The sequence below is a fragment of the Eptatretus burgeri genome, chromosome 3 (genome assembly GCF_056783735.1).
Source record: "Eptatretus burgeri isolate ZD-2024b chromosome 3, Ebu_testis_v1, whole genome shotgun sequence".
Taxonomy (NCBI): Eukaryota; Metazoa; Chordata; class Myxini; order Myxiniformes; family Myxinidae; genus Eptatretus; species Eptatretus burgeri.
This window is the reverse complement of record NC_140963.1, coordinates 2,250,930-2,273,849: the sequence shown is the minus strand read 5'-3', so window position 1 is coordinate 2,273,849 and position 22,920 is coordinate 2,250,930. Positions and strand designations below refer to the sequence as shown.

The following is a 22,920-nucleotide window of genomic DNA, read 5'->3' as shown; positions in this document are numbered from 1 at the left end:
ACACAGCGTCAGCATCACGTTGTGGTACAAGCATCAACATAACGACGAAGGATTGATTCAATTTTGGTGAAGATCCAGATCCACATCAGTTCATTCTTTTTAGTGATTCTTCACCATTGAGAGATGGGGCCAAAAACTATGTATAGCATGATATCTCATAAGGTTGTGGACGAGTTCTGACAAAACGAGGTGGATGAGTTGGTGAGGTGACAATAACAAGCCGAATCGATGTTGGTTAAAGTCCGGATTCAGATCCGACCTGCCAGTTGGATATAAAATGTAAACTGTTCAAGCTGGGGAGGTATGCGCTTCACTGAGTGCCATTGTAGTTTATCTTACTACTATATTTAGTTTAATTTGCTCAACTGGAACGTAGTCCCGGGGAGCTTATGGGATGGGGCTTCATCCATCCGTGGGTCCACAAATACTTTCATCTTTTTCTCTGAAACGACACAAACGATTTTTGATGAAACTCTACACAAACGTTCATCACTGTGTATGTACCAAAGTTTGTTCGTGGCATTAGAAAAACAAAAATCGGGTCTTGAGAAGGTCTACAGGGGTTTCCCCCTAAAATAGGTATTTGCTTTCTTCTCCGAAACTACACACACAATTTTGACGATGAAACTTGATCACAGCCTTTATCACCCATATGATGTACCATAGTTTGTTCACAAAATTCAAGAAAAACTTCCACCGGTATTTACTTTCTTGTCCGTTACATATTTTGTGCGTCATCTACGTCTACCAGTGGTTCCCTGGTTATATTATCCAGCCACAACCATGTGGCCACCCAGGGGTATTGCCCCCATGTTTTATTCTAAAAACTCTGCGACTTGCTGTGTAAATTAGGGTTTTGATTAAGAACACAATGAGTGAAAGTTTGTTGTGAAGTTAACAGCACAGCTGCCTCAACCTGCTCTTGCCATAACCATAATCTATCTGACTTGATGGCCATTTGACCCGGTCCGATGTACTTGTACACAACGCCAGCTCTAACATATTGTGCATGCACTGAAACTGTCTCGAGAAGCTTGAGCGACAAGTAATTAGTATTGTTGACTGGACATCAGTGGTTGTGTAATTATGCCTTCACTAGTCATTCCTGAATTTATTTTCACAAGTCATTGCTCAATCTCAAATCATTCCACCTGTGTCAAGCGACAGGAGTCCTCCCCCCTCACCCCGCCAGCTGAATGTGCATTCTCACCCCCACTGAATGGTTTGTTGAAGTGTTTGATTCAATTTTTCTTCCATGATTAGTGAAGGAAGATGGAGGTAGTTTGAAGTCGAAGAGCATGCAAATACCATGCGAGTTGGTGGGGTGGGGAGGGGGGTATGATAGGGGGAATGAATAGCATGTTATGAAGCATTCTCCCTATTTGAGTTCCCAAGTAAAACGCAAACAATGACGGGGGAGATTTCTCTCCCAGGGAAATGTTTAAGTTCGAGATAGTTGGAGGGGTACGGACATTGAAACCTCGAAATCTCGTAACCCTCCCGCTTTCCTTTTCACTCTCAACTTCTTTCATTCGTCATCTCTTGTATTTGTTTATTTTCCTTCTTGACACCTCTTTCCTCTGATGAATTTTTTTGAAAGGAACGTTAAAATATATTTTGTTTTTCGTTTTTTTTTAAATTTAATTTTGTTTTATTTTAAAATTCCAGTTTTTGCAAAGAAGTGTGTAAGTTATTCTCTTAAATACTATTCAATTTGTTTCTATTCAATTTTCAGGCATGTGGGGACCCAAAAGCAAAACCTTCATACCTGGTCGACAAGAACCTGGAATCGGCCATTAAACACATTGTGAGAAAGTTTCCCAGCGTGGACGTGCGTTCTGGAAGTGTAAGTAGTTGTGGTTTTGTGTGTGGTTTATGATGCTTCTGATTGACACAATAGCACTTGTTTGCATTGTGCATGAATCTTACGGAGGCCGATCTCAAAGTCCTGGGATTGGTACGTCATTGATGTTATATTCTGTCCTGGTTACCTGTTCTACTTGGTAAACTCGTTTTATAATCCTTTAAAATGTAAACACCTTTTGCCTCTTTGCTTCCCACACTCACTCGTCTTTTGTTGGCGATACTGGTCAATGAAAAGCTGAATAATACGCTGTACACTGGTGAAGGTTTTGGGTGTTCATTTATTCATTTTCACATTCTTGTGCACTTGTGGTCACTTGAACCGTACAAAAGGTACATCCCGACCACACATGCACACACAGAGATAATATTTTTACTCTGTCTACCTGTCTGTCAGTCAAACAAAATTGAAAATCATTCCAAACAGGAATTGTACTGTTTTTTTTTTTTAAGGATGTTATAAAACACAAACAAGCATAAATAACTAATATAACGTGTTATGTCGGGTGATGTCGTAGACACTGGGTAAAACGGCGGTAAAACGCAGAATATATTTGTATGCCTTTAAACCTCTTTAAATCTTTATTTAAATTGAGTTTTACAGTGTTCAACTATATTATTCAACTCACCTTCTTATTTCTTTCAATAACCAGGCGATGTATTTTATACATAGCGTTTAAGGACGAGGCGTATAATCGCTATGTATGATGCTGATTGCCGCTACGTTCATTGGTTAGGCCTAAGTCACATTTGTCACAGTGGCCATGGAGTCTCCAAAATCTACGGCCACCAGCAATTACACGGCGGCCGCAGTATTTCCACGGTCACACAATGTAGCAGTCACATACGTTTTTATTTTTCTAGGAGCCGCACGGCGTATTTAGAAATTGTGGAGACCGGAAACGTGGGGTTGCTGTACAGTCTTTGATTTGATGTCGCACGGTGACCTTAAGGGGGCCCTGCGGCGGCCATAGAATTTTCAAGGCAGATGCAAGGTAGCCTCAAGGTGCCCGCAAGGCGACCACAGGGGGGCCCTAAGGCGAACGTGCGGCCAGACGGACGGTAACGAGTGGGTTCATTTTTTGTTTGTTTGTTTTTTTTTTTACCAGTTTTTTTTTTCGGCTTGACAAATTGCTACGGCGAACGTAGAAATGAAAAAAGTTATAACTCCGCATTATAATTCCACGGCGACCCCTACGGCCTGTAAAAGATAGCCAAACGGTGTAGGGCCACCCTGAGGCCACTGCAGAAACTCTGCAGCCGCCGCACGTTTCTGTCAATTCAGAGGGTGTACGGCCGCCGTATCCTCGTCGTAGAGCAAATGTGACTTAGGCCTTATCAATACACAAGGATGCACAAGGCAACTCGATGCAGGAGGTCATTTGGCCCATCATGCCTGCACCACATCAACACCGGAACAATTTTATCCATCAAAACAAAAATGATGCATTGCTTCGTTTTTGTTTTGTTTTTTTTTTCCAGGGGGAGGGGGGGGGATGACGTGGTTGGTGAAGGCAGTTCTTGGGTGAGAAAAGCCCAACACCAACCACACGAGACCCCCACCAACACTCCGCACACATGCACACAATCACCCATCAATGCTCAAATTACCAAAAAGTCTTATCAACATCCCCATACCCTTATATCTCCATAACTTCCAGGTGTCTATCTAAATTCTAATTTAAACTTATCTCCTGTTTCTGCTGCCACTACCTTTCTAGGGAGACCATTCCATGCATTAACTACTCTCTGAGTTAAAGTCCCCTACCTTACTACCATCTTACCTCTCCTCTTCTTTACTCTCAGGCTATGGTCGCTGGTCCTATCACTGTCTACTCTGTTGAATAATTCATCTTCACTTATTTTATCTATACCTTTCATTATCTTAAACGTCTCTGTAATGGAAGAAAGAAGCCGTCTCCAGTTTATCGGCTTTAATGCACTCGATTGAGGCAGCCACTACAAATATATACAAGACACATTAATAAGTAATCAGATATGACAAAGCAATAAGTAAAGTAGTACATGACTCCAATGATTCTCGAAAATCCTCTACCGCATTGCATTACAGCTGTGCTCGGTGTCAAGCGACATGCACTCCGATCAGGGTCCAACGTCAAACCTGATTTGACTACTTCCTCCGGAATCCAAGTTGTGTCACGGAAACCAGCATCTTTTTCTTCAGTTTTATCACATTCTCCCCACCTTTATAATTCAACCAGATTGCCCCAAGTCGTTCAAAGAGTGTTGTTCCATTTTAATTGACGTGACTCTGACGATTCAGATTGGCAGCCTCATCGAACAGAATACATTATAAAATCATTTGCTACTAAATGGTGAATTTCTTTAACTGCTGATATAAACAAACATCCAAAGATCTAATCTCCGAGATAGTAATCATGTTGTACGCAGTCCAACATTTGCTTATTGGTGGTAGATGTATGATAGCATAGTAGGAAAGTTATCGCTAGCATTCAGATTATGTAGCAAATTTGGCACGAGACTTCAATTGGTTAGATGTTACGTAACTGGCATTAGCTTTGTTAAAGGCCCCGAAAAGACTCGATCTGTAAAATGACAGTCGCTGTCTTCGAAAGTAAACGGGGGACTTCCGTGAAGGAGACTCGACGACCTCATCAGGAGACTTGGGAATCCCAGCTGGCAATGGGGATGGTGGAGACCCGCTGAGCCTCCTCATCTGCGGACTCACTGGCTCGTTTGCTATCGATGGAGAAATTGGGGTTTCCTCACCTGTCTCGATCCCAGCGTACTGTTGCCCCATGGGAATGATATCCTCCCTCGTGCACAGAGGTACTATCTCCAGGGGGGCCAAATTGCGAACTGACAGTGGTCTCCTGGCCGTCACAGTCAAACATGAGCATACTCAGGATTGGCATCGATAAATTCCTCTTCATCCACCATTGGTTCATAATTACTCTGGCATACTGGGTGCTTCATGAGCACAGCACCAGGATAAGCCAACCAGGTAGGCACAGAGTGACCACTGATGCATCGGCGCTGGTAAGCAAACAGTCGTTTGTGAGGAGTGGCATTAGTGGAAGTGCAAAGCGGCGAGCGTATGGAATGCAGAGCATCAGGAAGGACAACCTCCCACTGTCCAATCATTAGTCCTCACAACTTCAGAGCTGAAGTCACAGCTTTCCAGATGATGCCATTATATCTTTCCACCAGTCCATTACCTCGAGGGTTGCAGCTGGTAGCTCGGTTGTAGCTGGTGGTAGAAATTGTTTGAGTTGATCTCGTAAAGCATGAACCTTGGTCTGAATGTATATAGGAAGGCATACCAAAGATGGTGAATAGTTGAGAGAGACATTCGATGACTGTTGCTGAAGTCATGTGAACGCATGGAAAGGTAAACGGGAACCTTGAGAATGCGTCAACAATTGTCAGCATGTAGCGGTTGTTTGTCTCTGAAGGCAGAGGCCCTTTGAAGTCGATGTTTAGTCTCTCGAAGGGCAAAGTAGCTTTGATCAATGTGCCTGAAGCGGCCGTATGGAATCTAGGTTTGAGTTCAGCACAAACTGGACAAGAAGCACTCGTTCTTTTAACATCCTCGATGGAAAAGGGTAGATTGCGACAGCGTACAAAGTGAGCCATCCTTGTTACTCCTGGATGAAATAATGAATTGTGGAGGTCTTGTAGGGTCTCATCAGTAATTGCTGAACAGTGGATCCGTGAAAAAGTGTCTGCTGCAGTATTGTGTTTTCCAGGTCAATAAACAATGTCGTCACTACAGCAAGACAATTGAATGCGCCATCTCATTGTTTTGTCGTTCTTAATTTTTCCCAGTGTTTTACCTTCAAACATAAACGCAACAGACCTTTGGTCAGTAACGAGTTGAAAGTGATTGCCCAGAAAATAATGTCTCCATCTACGTAGTGCCTCTACAATGGCGTATGCCTCTGCCTCTACTGCTGAATGTCACTGCTCACTACCAGAGAGAGTTCTCGAGAAAAACGTAACGGGTCGTCCAGGCTGATTAGGCGTTGCGGCGATTGTGTGATCTGAGGCGTCAGTTTCCACAACAAACAGTACAGTGCTGTCAATTGCCATTACCACAGAGTTGTCGATGCCATCCTTGAGACTTTTGAAAGCCTCTACAGCAGCCGTTGGTAGTGGGAAGCTTCGACATTGCACGAGAGGCCAAATTTTCTCAGAATATCGGGTAATTCATTGCGAATAGTGTGCAAACATACCCATTATGCGACGCAATGACGGCATATCATGAGGAGGTTGTAGTTCCCGAAAGGTGTGCAGGCATTCAGGATCGGGTTTGATCGTGCCGTTGGCTATCGTACAGCCGAGTGAGTCAACGGTCTTTGCAAAGAACACACATTTGTCATCGTTGAATGTCAGGTTGTACTTTCTGGCGATATTTAGGAACTCGTCCAAATTTGCATCACGCTCTACCCGATTCTTTCCACACACCGTGACATTATCCATGTAAGCATAGGTGTCCTTTAGATCTTCCTCTGAAATGATGTCTATAATTCGTTGGAAACTTGCTGCCCCATGAGTAACTCCAAACGGAATTCTGTGGAACTGATAAAGTCTCTCACCCACCTCAAATGCTGCACAGGGTTTGTCTTCTTCTGTGATAAGAATCTGATGGTAGGCGCTACACAAATCAATTGTACTGAAGACTCGGTATTTAGCGACATTTCCTACCATCTCGTCCATGCGTGGCAATGGATAGTCATTGAGTTGTGTGAATGGATTGATCCTTTGTGAGTAATCAACAACCATTCGTCTTTTATGGTTCTGATTTGATGTCACCAGTACTTGCGTGTGCACCATGGCGAGTCGCTGGGTTCTATGATTCCCTCATTGAGTAGTCTCTTGACTTCAGATGTGATGAACTTTGCATCGGCGTTTGTATATCGCCGCCACTTGATGGCTATTGGTTTGCATTCAGGAGATACATTTGCAAACAGTGAGGGAGGCGATACTGCAGCGGTAGTTGTTACGCTTACTGTCAAAGGAGGTTTTTCTCCACCAAAGGGTATCTCGACTTTCGAGTGCTGCTTTAACAGATCGTGTCCCAAGAGGAGATCTGCACATAAATCCTGGAGTTCCAGCAACGTTACAGCACGACAGGTGAATCCCACGATGGCTAGCTCGATTTTGCAATCTGCCTGTACTCTAGACTGTAATGAGGTTGAAGCCATGGTTACTTTATTTTTGGCTGGGTAGACCTTCCATTTATGGTCTTTTACCATTTCGCTGCTGACAAAACTCTCAGAGTTGCCGGTATCGATCAACGCTTCCACCGCATGTCCATTTACCTGTACTATAACAATCGCTTTTGATAAACAACATGGTGAAACGGCCACTACCTTCCCTCGATTACGTACAGCCGCTGACGTTTATTTATTTACCTTAGCGGCAGACCGGCATACCTAAACGTAATGTCCCTTCTTTCCACAGTTGTTGCAGGTGGCATCCCTGGCAGAGCATTTGCTTGGTGGATGCCTCCTCTACCCACAAAATAAATACTTAGCAACAGTGGCAGCTCCAGAGGTGGTTAGTGAGGTCGAGGTATCCGGTTCCTCAGGCGAATTTTCTCTTTTCCTCGTTTTGAGAGGCAATCATGGAGCTTCTCGTGTTCCCACAGCAGCAGCTTTTATCGGGAAAACTGGTGGCCCGTATGACTCGGATTGTTTCTGGGCCACGTCTATAGCATGGACTTGGTTGAAAGCTGTTTGAAGGTCCAGTGTCACATTTTCCAGCATGCGCTGTCATATGCGTGCAGACTGCAGTCCATGTATAAATGCCTCTTGGGTAGCGTCATCTCCATTCTGCTCGGCAATTACAGCCTGGAAGTTACAATCTTTGTGTTACCGTCTCAGGGCTTGCATGTATTGATCGAGCGGCTCACCAGCCTCCTGCTTGCGCTTGGCAAGAAGATGTCTTGCATATATCTCATTCCTTGGCTTCACTTAGAGCGTCCGGAGCACGTGGATGGCAGCATGGTATGTTCCACACCCAGCAAAATGTTCATAGATGGCAGGTGAGATGTGATTTATATGGGTGTCCAGCCTGTCCGGATGAAGATCCTCGATGGCTGTTGGATAGTTCGAGAAGGTGCAGTACCAATGATGCCATCGCATCTCCGCTGCACTTGTGTTCGGGTCCACATCCAACTTCTCTGGTTTGAGGACCTTGTCCATGGTCGATTGAGGTAATCGAGTGTATTAAATTGTAATGGAAGAAAGAAGCCGTCTCCAGTTTATAGGCTTTACAACACTCGATTGAAGCAGCCACGACAAATATAAATAGACCACGGGCCACCGTAGACCCCCATCCCCCCCCCCGGGGATTTTTGTAGACTATGTTTTTCAGATAGCCTGACTCATGCCCAAGCACAATCCGGTTGTCTGCAAAAAAATCGGTGGTGGGTATGGTCGCGACCGCCCCGCAGTAACCCCCACCCCCCATTCTGAAATAAGGAATTTGGTCTTCATAAATATCTTCGCTATCCCTTAAGGGGCTGTCACACCTTGATGATTTAGCCAGCATATGCCGATTTATGAAAAAATTTTCTAAAACGCTGGCACACGTCGAATACGTTATGGGTACGTTGTGTATACGTTAAGAGCACGCTGAAAAACACTGCCATACGTCGTTGTACTTTGCGGTTGTCCGCAAATTTTAGCATGCTTGAAATTTTACGACGTATGCCGGCGTATGACTCGCACATTCCGCATACGCTGGGAATAAGTTGTAGGCACGTTATGCGATCGTTGACACACGTTACTTGTAAGTTACTCATAAGTTGAAACACGTCGAGGTAATGCTTAGCGTACCCGAAACTTATTTCTAACCTATGAGTAACGTGTTGTAGGCATGCTACACGATCGTTGACACGTCGAGGCACGTTATGCGATCGTTGGCACACGTCGACACACGTTACTTGTAAGTTACTCATGACTCGAAACACGTCGAGGTCATGCTTAGCGTACCCGAAACTTATTTCTAACCTGAGTAACGTGCTTTGAATCTATGAGTAACGTACCTCCAACGCATATTGACGTATGTAGACGTATTTAATTGACGTCTTCCGGACGACCACATAACTTGCTGAACGTGTTTCTAATTTACAGCTACCGTATAATGGCGTATTGGCAGTGTTTAAAAAAAATAAAAAAACAACAACACCAACTTCCGATATTTCGTCACGTGCTGTTACGTCACGTCCGATTGCCTCTTCAATTTGCTCGTGTCTTATTCTTAGTTCCTCATCTGTGAATATTTTCTGTTTGAGGATATTGTCACGTTGACGTCGAAACTTAAAAGCAAATGTCCGAATATATTTTAAAATTCGTGATAGACTTTAAAAAGAAAAAAAAACACAACAACAACAACAACTTCAGATATTTCGTCACGGAGCCAAGGAGAAAAAAGAAAATGTGACTTGACGGAGAAAATAAGTTCCGGGTATGCTAAACATTACCTCAACGTGTTTCGACTTATGAGTAACTTACAATTAACGTGTGTCGACGTGTGTCAACGATCGCATATCGTGCCTATAACTTATTCCCAGCGTAGCGGAACGTGTGAGCCATACACCGAGTACGTCGTAAAATTTTCAGCATGCTTGAAATTTCACGACGTACAAGGCGTACTACGACGTATGGCAGTGTTTTTCAGCGTGCTCTTAACGTATACACAACTTACCCATAACGTATTCTACGTGTGCCAGCGTTTTAGACAAATTTTTCAGAGGTCGGCATATGTTGGCTAAATCATCAAAGTGTGATTGCGATGTTGACACTTCCAATTCTCAGGCGGTTATGATTTAAATCGGCGTGCGGCAGCTTTTTAATAGGCTACGCCACGTGATCGTCGGCGATACGTGCAGCGCGCTATGCATACGTTAGACTATCGTTGGGCATAGGTTGTGAACACCGACAACACGCTAATCATTCGTTGGTCTAAGTTATCTATATGTGATTAAAACGTTCTGTGTACGTTACTAATGCGTTATGCATACGTCCAACTCGTTATGAATACGTCCAAAACTTAAAAAAAAAACATCAATTTCAGCGTACGCCAACGTTTTACATACATTTTTATACGTTGCCATTGCTGGCTAAAACGTCAAGGTGTGACAGGGCCCTTAGGCTAGGACGTTGAAATTTCTCATACTTTACCGTTGTGTCAAGTCTTAACTGAAAATCTCAAAATTAAATCCAAGATGGCCGCTATAGTGACGTCACAGTGCCGTCATTTCCGAAAAAGTCATTTTCAGGCTGTTTTTAGACCTAATTTTGGAATTTGTCATTTGTGGATGTTTTTTCTTTAAAACATGCATAATTTCTGTTGTTCACTAGCTCACTGCCATCATACATGTAGTATTCACAGATTGTTGAATTGATGTTGATGTTTATCGATTTCTGTATTTCAGTTTAGATGAGACTTTTGAATGGCCGACAAGGAGAAAACAGATGAAAAACCCTTGAAATTAAAGGCCAGCTCACGGTCTAAAGCCAAACATTCGCATGAAGGCTTATCCTGTATTATACACTATGTGAAACACACCTCAGATAAAAAAAAGTTAGACCACTTTCAGATGTTAGTTTCTCGAAGATAGAAGAAACAGTGGAACTGCGACAGAAGAGAGCTAATGCCAGTGAAAGACTTGATGATATTTGTATGGAGGTACCAAAAACTTTCTACAAAAACGTGCACGGAGCGCACAGATGGTGTTGTACAAATTTCACGAACACGTCCCGCTTCCTCAAAAGAAAGGGTCCTGCTGAAGACGATGAAGTACCATGTAGCGCCAAGAGACGCAGATCCTCAGAATTGGCTGCAATATTATTTCCTGCGAACAAATGTCTCTTCTGCGACAGATCACGTAAAAAGGTACAGGGGAAGGAAGAGAGGCTGGTGAAGTGTATTACAAGTAGCGCAGAAGAGTCAATCAAAGCAGCCGCTGAGAAAATGAAAGATGCCAATATATTGGCGAAAGTACAAGATGTTGATTTAATCGCCCGTGAGGCACACTACCATCCGTCGTGCCGTAAACATTATACAGGCACAGATGATCGGCATGAAAAAACTGATGTAGACATTTCTGTCGTGGAACAGCAGCAGCTGCATTTGAGCATGTCTGCCAATATGTGGAGAACAGCATTATCCATGGGGCTAACGTTGAAAGAGTTACAATGCTCAAGGACCGATATTTGCAGTTTATGTTGAGCAATAGCCCCGAATTTTACAATGTCAATTACAAAATTGACAAGATAAAAGCAAAGTTGACAAAGAAATTTGGAAGCAAAATACAGTTTTGGCAACGTAATTACAGGAGTGAACTTGTGTATTCGACGGAAGTTCCAAAAGGTCAGGCCATCGAGTCTGCATTTGAGGTTGCTGCATCTGACTTGAAACGCCTTGAAGAAGCAGCACTACTCCTAAGAAGACTTATTCTTGGCTCCAAAGAAGAATCCACAGAGATGCCTTGGCCACCTTCACCGAGCTTCTCACTTCGTGGAATTATCCACCCACCTACTCAATTGCAAGATTTTCTCTCCTGAGTGATTACTGGAAAGAAATTTGCAGATGCGTCGACAAAAATAAGCAGATTGGTTGATTCCTTTGCTGAAGATATTTGACAAGAGGGCAATGGACAATGCCCAAACACCTTCTTCTGGGTATGACACTGAGGCATTTGAGTGGTAGTGCTGAAATAGTCACTCTATTGAATCGATATGGACACTGTTTCCTACTCTCGTTTGCTGGAACTGGAAATGGCCATGTGTAAGAGCATAGTGGAGAGAGAAGGCGTTATTCCACCTTCAATTTAGCCACCGGAAATGTTGTTAGTCATCTATGCTGGGACAATTTTGACCTGAACGAAGAAACACCTTCGGGTACTGGCACAACACACACGGCCCATGGGATAATGATCCAGGAGGTTCTTGTAGATGCTTGCAGCAACACCTCTTGCATTCAAGTTCCCGTTCTCAAGAACAAGCAGCGCTCAGTGGTTTACAATCCTCAAGAGATAGAGCCATGTTTTGTCAATACCAAGACTGAACCATCCCTTGTAGTATCCATCAGCGATGCCCCACAAACAGACACAGAAACTTGGGCCCAATGGTCTGATACAGTGTGGGTATTTTGCAGGGCACTACTGCAGAACGTGACCCAGATGGTGCCTGGATGGGCTGGTTGGGTAACCATGACAGCGAAGAGCAAAGATCACAAGGATGTGTTATCCACAGTTGACTACATGGTTCCCGTGAATGGCCTGGTTACTGAGAATGCCACTGTCCAACACCTCCTGAAACTTTCCCAGGCAGCATCCAGAGAAGTGGGCCAGCACTACACAATCGTGACGTTTGATCTGGCGGTGGCAAAAAAAGCATATGCTCTTGTATGGCAGAATAACCGTTTGTTTGAAGACGTAATTGTCAGGATGGGTGTTTTTCACACTTCCTGTGCATATCTTGGTGCTCTTGGAAAACTGCTTCAGTCCAGTGGCTTTGAGGAAATAGTAGTGGAAGCTGGAATCTGCGCCAGTGAGTCCATTAACAAAGTGATGTCCGGTAAACATTACAACAGAGCATTGCGTGTTCACAGGCTAACACTTGAAGCCTTAGAGCGTCTGCTGTTGAGGGCTTTCGAGACATCAGAGGGGCAGATTATTGGAGACGAAACAAGAGGCCTCCTGCAACGCTTATCACTCATTCCAAGTAAGGAGAATCTATCGGAAACTCTGGCTAACAATAGCTGCACACGGCTGCTGATGCTCTACAACAGTTTCAAGGAAAAGGTTCGCAAGGGAGAAATGGGGAAAACCACTCAATTTTGGTTGGATTATATGGATAAAGGATGGCTGGTCTTGATGTTTCTCAGAACAACCAAAGAGAACAATTTGGATCTTCATCTGTGGTGTCTGCAAAACCTGTGTCGCATGTTTTTCAGCTATGACCGACCAAATTATGTAAGATATACAACGGTATACATGCTGACTCTCCTAAACCTCCCCAGTTCCCATCCTGGAGCTCAAGAGCTTCTGCGGTTAAATGGATTCAGTGTGAACAGATCCGAGGTACAGTCATCGAGAAATGCAGTTGATCTTACCATTGAACAAACCATCAATCGACATGCAAAATCTCACGGGGGAATTGTTGGATTCAGCAGAAACTATTCTGCTTACTACAGATGGTGTATGACAAGACACTCGCGGGCAGGTTATGTCCAAGCCACCATGGAACTGACAGGAATGGAGAGTCAAGGATGTTCAACACACAAGGATATAAGGACCTCAGAAATACTCCGCAGTGAAACCGATGTTCGCAAGGTTGTTGATGCCATCACAAGCTTCATTAACCCTTTCGATGTCGAGGATAAAGATGTCCTCTATTGTCTGTCATCAGGAGTACCAGCTCCACCCGAAGTTGAGCAGGATCTTCTATCAGCGGACAATCGTGGGAAGATATTACACGATGCATTTGTAAAAGAAAGGCTAATCAAGAAAGAAAAGAGTTTCCACGAACCAATCAAGAAACAAACTCAAAACATTTGTGTCACTAGCAAAGTCAGTTAAAGTTACAGGGACAGACAAAAAAACTAAGAATGTTGTTGCACAACGGAATGTGTTTGGCCAATTGATATTGCTGGCTCTTAAATACAACATAAGCATGGAAAAGGTCCTCAGTTATCCATTGGGGCCCATTCCATGGGCTCTAGCAACAGCTACAGGATCCCCAATGAAAACAGACAAGGCCAAGCTAATGCATACCCTGGAAGGACATGCTAACTTGTCACAGCGACCGACCAACGAAAGCATGAGTTACATAATCGATGGAAATGCCCTACTACAGACACAAGTTTCCATCCCAGAAACATTTGGCGAGCTGGCTGAAAGTTTGTTCGCACAACTTCCTAAAGTACGATGGATAGACTTCATGACTGATACAGAGACAAGTCGATCAAAGAAGCAGAGAGAGAACACAGAGGAGCTTCGTCAACGCACTTAATCGAGAGTCTGCTTACGAAGATCCCACGTGACTGGAAGAAGTTTCTGCGTAACTCAAAGAATAAAACACAACTTGCCAAACTGCTTCTGCCGGAATGGAAAACGCCAAAGTACTCTGAAAAACTGGTCGAAAGAAGAATCCTGTTTGTCTGTGAGAGAGACTGCACATCCATCACAAGCTCAGATGTTTAAACTACTGAATCGGAAGATGTGGAGGAGCTACATTCGACTCAAGAGGAAGCAGACACAAGGATGATTCTGCACTGCCCACATGTGGCTTCACATTCCTCATCTGAGTCCACAATTGTAATTAGATCACCAGACATAGATGTATTCTTGTTGCTGCTGAAATTTGCGCAAGATATTCAACAGCGAGTGTTATTTGACACAGGAGTCGGCAACAAACGACGGATGATTGACGTTCATCGTGTAATCGCAGAAGCTGGAAAAGATATCTGTTCGGCACTACCAGCGTTGCATGCATTTTCTGGGTGCGACACAACGAGTTCATTCGTACGAAAGGGGCAAGCTGCTTCCTTTGAAGACTCTTAAAGATCATCCGGATTTCTTGGCTACGTTCCTCTCATTAGGAAGTTCACCTGATGTGAGTGCTACCCTTTATCAGACGTTAGAGCACTTCACATGTTTGTTGTACAGGAAGAAGTCAACATCATCTGATATCAACAAGCTCCGTACCGAGCAGTTCTTGGAGAGGTTCAAGCCAAAATCTGGATCATTGTTGACCAGTTACAATGGAGTTGACTTGAGCATACTCCCTCCATGCCGGGCATCACTGCGGATGCACAGAGGGCTAATTACCAAGCACTGGTCTGATGCAGGGCAGACCAGGCTATGCCAGATGTACCAATGGCAGATTGGCACGGTTGGTGCATAGTAGATGGTGAATTTCCAGTGGACGGAGCAAGATTTGATGCCGAAAGATCTTGTGGATTTGTACGATGAACCGGAAGATGAGGATGAAGAGGAAGAGGACCTTCCAGAAGTTGAGAGTTTTGAAGATACAGAGGAATAATTTTCCATGTTTGCCTTCGTGGTCGTCCGTTATTTTACAGCCAGTACATTGGAACTTATAGAGAACACTGCCACGAGTTTCACCACGTGAACGGTTGTTAGTTGTTAGACTCTACAGTACCATTTGCAAATATACCAATGTCACAAGTTTAAACTTGTTCTTGATAGCTTTAGAGAACCTGGACAACATATATATTGGTGGATTTATTGTTTATCAAGATATGCTTCAATAATCCTTGATGTTTGTCCACTAATGCTGAGATTTGCAAATTGGAAACGAATATTGGCACATGCAAAATAAAACGCATCATTTCAATTTGATTTCAGTTCAATTTATAGCGATGATTAATTGATAATATGACAAGTGATTGATATTCACATCCGTGTGATAATGAGAGCATCTGAATTAATTCTGCTTAGTAATAATCAACATGTCGGAGATGATTGGAGAAAAATGCTCAAAAATATCGTTTTCTGTTATGACGTCACTGTGACATCATTGATCTTTGGGTCAATTAAATTTTCTTCATGTTTTGATAAAGAACAGCTTTTCTAAATACAGCAAGGTGAAATTCAGCAGGATTCACTCAGAAGTACACAAGAAAATAGCAAAATCTCACCCCACCCCCCATTCCTAAAATTATCAAAATTGCGTCAGCAAGGTACAGTTAACATAGCCTATACGTTTATTCCGCCAAAATTCTGCTTGCAGACAAGCAGATTTCAGAAAGACATATAACAAGCTATTCAAAAATGATAGTCTGCAAAAATCCCCAGGGCGGGATGGTTTCGACTATTGGCCCATGGTCTAAAACAAGACGCATTAATAAGTAATCAGATATGACAAAGCAATCAGTAAAGTTGTACACGACTCCAATGATTCTCTAAAATTTTCCACGTATTGCATTACAGCTGCGCTCGGTGCCAAACGACATGCTTGTTAACATCAAACCTGTTTTTACTACTTCCTCCGGAAACCAAGCTTGCGTCACGAAAGCCAGCATCTTCATTTTCATTAATCTCTATCATATCTCCTCGTAACCGCCTCCTTTCTAGTGTATAAAGCCCTGTTTCCTTCAGCTGCTCCTCATAGCTGAGTCGAGCGAGGCCCGGAATCGATCTATTATCCCTGCGCTGAACCCTCTCTGTGGCATCTTTGTCCTTCCTGAGTTGTGGTGACCAAAACTGCACACAATATTCTAGATGTGGCCCTCACTAGATTCCTGTACAATGTTAACACCACCTCTTTTGATTTATAAATGATCCCCCTCCGAATACAACCTAAAACCCTATTTGCTGTACCTATAGCTCCTTGGCATTGTGCTGCCTCCTTACCTCCCATATCTATTACCAACCCCAGATCCTTCTGTATGACATGCTCCAAAATTACCCCTTACATCATGCAATCTCTATTTTCATTGTTCTTTCCCATCCCCAACACTTTACACTTGTTCAGGTTAAATTCCATCTGCCAATCTTTTGCCCAATCTGTACAAGTATCAATACTTTCCTGAATCTGATCACCACCCCCTGTGCTGTTCACCCTACCTCCAAGCTTTGTGACATCCGCAAATTTGGAAAGCTTACTCTTCACCGCACTGTCCACTAGGCTCCGTAGATATCGATTTTTTTTTTCTTCCGATTTCGATATACCGATGGGATCAAATATAAAAAAATAATTAATTTTACGCAGGTTCCAAAAATACACAATGGTTCATTGCATATTCATATATGATGTAAACATCATTGACATGGTAATTTTTCAAAGCATTCCCACATTGGGGATTTTTTCTTCCCCCCCCCCACCCCCACCCCCATGATGAGAACAGTTACTTTCCTTCCGACTTCAACTTGTATTAAAAAATATTTTGTTTAAAAGCGAAATCAGTGTTTGTAATCGACACAGGTTGGAATCCATCACCGTACAGGTATGACTATCACCGAACGCAATTCCGTTATCGCTATCGCAGATCACTGCCTCGGCACAGGATTTTGAAAGCACTCCCAATTCATATAAATAATAACCAATTGGCAATTACTTTAAAACCAGCCACGGGGACAAAGAAAAACGTGATTTCTTATTCGGGTGCTCAGATGCTGAGGGTTAAAAGTTAACACGTACTGTACTTACCTCCTGGTACGTCTTGACGTCATACGTTCCACTGTTCCTGTTCCGTATTTATCCGAGACGCCACGTGAATCAAGGCTTTTAAAATCATGTACGGTATTTAAGGATTGCAAACACCTTCCTTCGATTTGTTGGTGATAAAGTGGGTTTTTTTTTCATTTCGATGTGTTTGTTTTTTTGGTGTCCTGGTATATCCAGAATTCCAGGATCGGAATATCGATATGAAAAACAATATCAATATAACCGGTATATTGATATATATCGCTGGACTCCACTGTCCAAATCATTGAAATAAATAATGAATAGTAATGGTTTGAGTCCTGATCCCTGAGGTACCTCACCACTGCATCCTCCCAGCAAGACATCCTCCCACTCACAGCCACTCTTTGCTTCCGATCACGAAGCCAGTTTGCAATCCAATGAGCGACCTGACCAGCCATTCCACAAGCCCTCACTTTGGCTAACAACCTCCGATGTGGTACCTTATCAAATGCCTTCTTAAAGTCAAGATATACTATGTCCACTGCTATTCCCTCATCCACCCAATCAGACACTGCTTCATAGAACTCGAAAAGATTTGTCAAACAGGAACTACCTTTGGTAAACCCATGCTGACTGCTTTTAATTAGTTTCTATTTATTTAGTTGGTTCCACATCTGGTCCTTAATTAATGTCTCCAACACCTTCCCCACAACTGAAGTCAAACTCACAGGTCTATAGTTTCACAAGGTTTTACAAGGAATTTATGCACAGGAGGTGGCCATTTGGCCCATCATGCCTGCACCACACCAATACCAGATTTAATCAATCCATCCACACCCCTTCCCTTTGTGTGCAGTCTTTTGGCTGCTCCACTGGTATTCATTTCACCGACCTCAGAAGGATGACAGGCTGAGTCAACTTCCTGGTTTAATTCAGCAGCCAACGTGACTTGAATTCAGGACCCTAGGATCCCAAGCCACCACCCTTACCACTAAGCCAACACCAGGTTGTTTGCTTCCCAATTTTTCTCTGGATCCTCTCTTAAATAATGGTGTTACATTTGCAACTCACCAATCCTCCGGTCCTGTCTTTATTCCAGGGAACTATTGAACATTTCCATTAACATCTCGCTTACCTGCTCAGCCACCTCCATCAATACTCTCGGTTGCATATTATTGGACCCAGAGCCTTATCTTCTCTTAGATTACCTGGCTGTTCCTTTACTCCCTCCACTCCAACCTGTATCTTCTGTAAAATCCCTTCCTCACCTCCTCGATAGATACTCTCAGCTTTTGACAATTCTCCTGATAGTTCTTGTGTAAAAGTTGAAGAAAAATACCTGTTTAATAAGCCTGCCATCTCACTTTCATCACGAACCACTCTCCGAGTACTATTCCTCAATGGGCCCACACTGATCCTAACCTGTTCTATTCCCCTGATATACTTAAAGAAAGCCTTGTTATTATGTTTAATATTCTTAGTCATGTCCTTCTCATCCTCTCTTTTGGCTTGTCGAGTTATTTTCTTCAGTTGCCTCTGTTTACTCCGATAGTGATATACATCAAACTCCAGTCCTGTTATTTTAAACCTATTGAATACCTTCTGCTTCTCCTCAGCTTGGTAGAGGTATGTGCTCCACCACGTGCCCTTCTAGTTTATAGTATTTGAGCTGCTACTATCCACACAGCAAGCACACATTGGAAGAGCAAGCAGTGTAACTTGACGCCAAGGAATGTCTGAGAAGACCAAATTAGAATTGTGACTCACAGTTTATGGAAACAGTGTGAAATTTGTTCAGGTTGTCAGTGATAACTCGCCTACTTTGTCAAAATACACCATTTGATCTTTAACATAAACAAACGCTGATAAGCAGTTCCCCAGCTTAACATCCATCTCAGGGATGCTTGACTCTGATGCAATGTACTGCTTATGAAGGGATTGCTTAAGCATGAGTCACATTTGCTCTACGGCTTGGATACGGCAGCCGGACCCCCCCTGAATTGACAAACGTGCGGTGGCCACAGAGTTTCTGAGGTGGCCCTACGCCGTATGGCTATCTTTTACATGCCCAAGGGGTCTCCGTGGAATTAAAGCGCGGAGTTATAACTTTTTTTCATTTCTAGGTTGGCCGTAGCAATTCGACAAGCCGTAGCCATGACGTAGATGTGTTCCACGTCGACCGTACGTAGGGCGTACGGTGGGCTTGCGTTATTCATGCGTTATTCATGCGTTTTCCGTAGGCTCTTATCAATGAAAAATGAATTTTTCCAACCCCCAAAAAATTACGGCGGCCGCACTATTTCCACGTTCGCCTTAGGGCCCCCCTGCGGTCGCCTTGCGGTCGCCTTGCGGGCACCTTGAGGCTACCTTGCGTCTGCCTTGAAAATTCTATGGCCGCCGCAGGGATGCCCTAAGATCACCGTGCGACATCAAATCAAAGACCGTACGGCACCCCCACGTTTTCGGTCTCCACAATTTCTAAATACCCCATGCGGCTACCCAAAAAATAAAAACATATGTGACTGCTACATTGTGTGACCGTGGAAATACTGCGGCCGCCCTATAATTGCTCGTGGCCGTAGATTTTTTTAGACCCTACGGCCGCTGAGCCAAATGTGACTGAAGCATTACTCAATGATGCAATGTCCTGCTTATAAAGGGATCGCTTACTCGATGATGCAACGAACTGCTTATGAGTCGTTGGCTTACTTGACACTCATCTCTGGGATGACTTCCTCCATGATGCAACTTCCTGCCTATGAAGCGCCAATCTGAGAAGTTAACAGTCACCTGAGAATCAAACCCAGATGACACAGCTGAAAGTTACTAAACAGCTGTGCTATCTCTGCACCATCCTGTCGCACGATAGCCATTATACATTGGTACTGATCACGGTGTTAAATTGTAAATCGTATTGATTGCCTTATTGTCATATGTTGTACTATTTATACATGTTGAAGATTGAATGACAGCATTTTGGAAGTGGTTATCTTGTACTTTAAACATTTTTTGATGTTATTGTTGTTATTATCATATAATGCCTGGTGTTGGCTTAATGGTGAGGGTGGTGGGCTTGGGATCCTCGGGTCCTGAGTTAAACTCCCGCTCAGCTGTTGAATTAATACCAGGTGTGGTTAACTCGGCCTGTCATCCTTCCGAGGTCGGCGAAATGAGTGCCAGCATGCTGGTATCCTGTGTCGGAGTGGCGACCCGTCCAGGATTGTGCCCAATAGGCAAGGAGACAGTTTTAGCAGCACCAACGCTCTGCACTGAGTATGGTGCCAATGGACGGATGGATGTTATCATATTAAGAATTGCTGTTGCTCATAAATGGGTGTGATGTTTTCACAATTTTATGGCCATATGCTCCTCAAGCTGCTTTCATTACATTTTGTCACGATGTCCAATTTACTCTTTCAGCATCAACAGCACCTTTCTCACGTCCAGAGCCAGAAGGCAGACATCCTCAAGAATCTTGCTCTGTATTACTTCACTTTTGTAGATATCATGGACTTCCGGGTAAGCTGCTGATTGAGATGTTGCTTCCAAGTCGATGAGGATGTCCAATTGCATTGTAAAGATGAGTTGACCATTTCGTTGGATTCACTTTGTTTTGGCTGTGGCAAAATTGAAGCTTTAAAAAAAATCAACGAACATAAAACTTGCGGAATCATTTTGAGTGGAAAGGATTGTTTATCTGGTGATTGTTTATCAGTTTGATTGTTATATCGAAAGGTAAATCCTGCAATGTTATACATGCACGTAGCAAATGCATCGATTGTGTGAACTACATGGAGGTAACCATGGCTGGCTTTTGCGGATTGATGGCTGCAAAATGTTCAATGTGTGATGGTTCTTTGTTCACACACATTGATGCCAAGTGAGCTATTGATTGATGATCAAATCGAGCCGTTTTCAGCGTTCTAAGTTTGAGTTTCGTTGCCCTTTCACAGTCGTACTCGTTCGCTCGAAGATGCTGCTTCTCCGCACCTCGAGCTTTGGATATTTTTAGTTGATGTATTAAGAGTGCCACTTCTGTTTTGTTTGTTCTTCTTCCTCGATTTCAGGACCATGTCACAGAGCTTCTAACCTCGATGGATGCTGCACAACTTTACCTGGACATTGTGAGTTGTTTTTTGATCTCCTTATGTGTTATACTAACGTACATGCGGACAACTGCGGAATAAAACTTCAACAGGATAGTGTTTCAAGGATTGTGAAATTGGTGAGACAAACTTCTCAATATGTAAGAATGGATGTTTCCTATATTTGACTGATGTTAAAATTTTAATGTGACAAAATAAGATCCTTTTTAAAACTACATGTCTGTGTGGAATTTTTACCCACGCTGGAGGAGGGTATTGCATTTGGGTTTGTTTGTTTGTTTGTTTATCCGCACAAAGATTGTTTTTATCCGCAACGATTTGTCGGATTCGGATTGACACTAAATTTTCACCAGAGGAGCCACCACTCATGTGGAATGTTTTTATTTTTATTTTTATTTTTAATTAAATTAAAAAAAAATTTGTATACCTTGTCAAGGCTTGTATGAGAGCTTACACACAATGCACAGCGAGGGGGGTATGAGACAAGAGGGATGGGAGTGGGAAGGACAAAACAATGGGGAACAGTGACATTCGGAGATCCATGGAAGGGAGAGGGATGGGGTGGGGAACATGGGGAATAGAAGATGGACATTACAGGGACTTTCAGGAAGGAAAGCAGGGAATTTGAAGGAGGTGGGTTTGGGGTGGATTAATGGGGGTAGAAAAGATCAAGGATTTGGATGGGGGAAGATAAGAGGTGGTGGTGGTGAACAGCTGTTTTGAAGGACTGGAGGGAAGAATGGGATTGAACAGAGTGAGGGTTTATTTCAAAGGCGGGAAAAAAGAGGAATGAAAGAATGAAGGTGAGCAGTGATTCGTGATTTGGTAGTTTTACCAGATGGGGGTTGTTGGCGGACCTTGAGCACCCTGCGGAAATATGGTGGGGACAAATTACAGGCAGAACAGGGGGTGAGGGGGGGGGGCGGAAATACTGGAGAGGAGACGGAAGAAGACAAAGATCACCGACCTGCCTGTGGTGAGGGTGAGAGTCCCAAAGACTCAGCCTCATCGTGGGAAACGTCAATGATCCAAAATGCCTTTGTTTCCACAGCGTGAAGCCGAGAAAGGTGAGAGGCAGGAGCACTAGCCCAAAAGGGAGAGCAGTACTCCATCAGGCTGCGGACGAAAGCTTTGTATGTGGTCAGGAGCTCAGGTGGGCCGAGGAACGATTTTGCACGATGGAGGATTCCCAGTTGGCGACTGGTTTTGGAGGCCTGGTTGGAAATGTGCCTTTCCCAGGAAAGATCATAGCATATAGTGAGAACCAGAAGCTTGAAAGAAAGGACTTCTTCCAGAGGTTAGTTGAGAAAGAAGATTGGGTTGGGGGGGGGTTCCAAACGGTCCTTTCGGAGAGACATAGTGAGAGTGTGAGATTTTTGTCCGGATTGAAAGACATATGCCTGGTGTTGGCTTAATGGTTAGGGTGGTGGGCTTAGGATCCGAGTATCCTGAGTTCAAATCCCACTCGGCTGTTGAATTAATACCAGGTGGGGTTGACTCTGCCTGTCATCCTTCCGAGGTCGGCAAAATGAGTGCCAGCATGCTGGTATCCTGTGTCGGAGTGGCGACCCGTCCAGGATTGTACCCAATAGCCAAGGAGACTGCTTCGGCAGCACCAACGCTCTGCACAGAGTATGGTCCCAGTGGATGGATGGAAAGACATGTTCCACGTGTTGGACCAGTTTGTGATTTTACCCAGATCTGCAGAGTAAAGAAGCTGCTACTTGCTGGTCTGAGGGATGACACAATGGTACGGCAGAGGGTGGAGTCTTCAGCAAAGAGATAATGAGGATTTTTCA

The 22,920-nt window shown here is 43.6% G+C and overlaps 1 protein-coding gene across 1 annotated transcript in view; it reads left to right on the top strand.

Annotated features, from left to right (window-relative positions):
• The window catches only part of LOC147029292 (nck-associated protein 1-like), a 241,226-nt gene that overhangs the window by 33,403 nt on the left and 184,903 nt on the right, over window positions 1-22,920 (top strand). Inside the window, exons 2-4 of the mRNA XM_085872236.1 lie at window positions 1,736-1,846; window positions 20,436-20,534; window positions 21,083-21,139. Of these exons, the coding sequence (XP_085728362.1) occupies window positions 1,736-1,846; window positions 20,436-20,534; window positions 21,083-21,139 (267 nt within the window). The remainder of the gene's footprint in view (window positions 1-1,735; window positions 1,847-20,435; window positions 20,535-21,082; window positions 21,140-22,920) is intronic.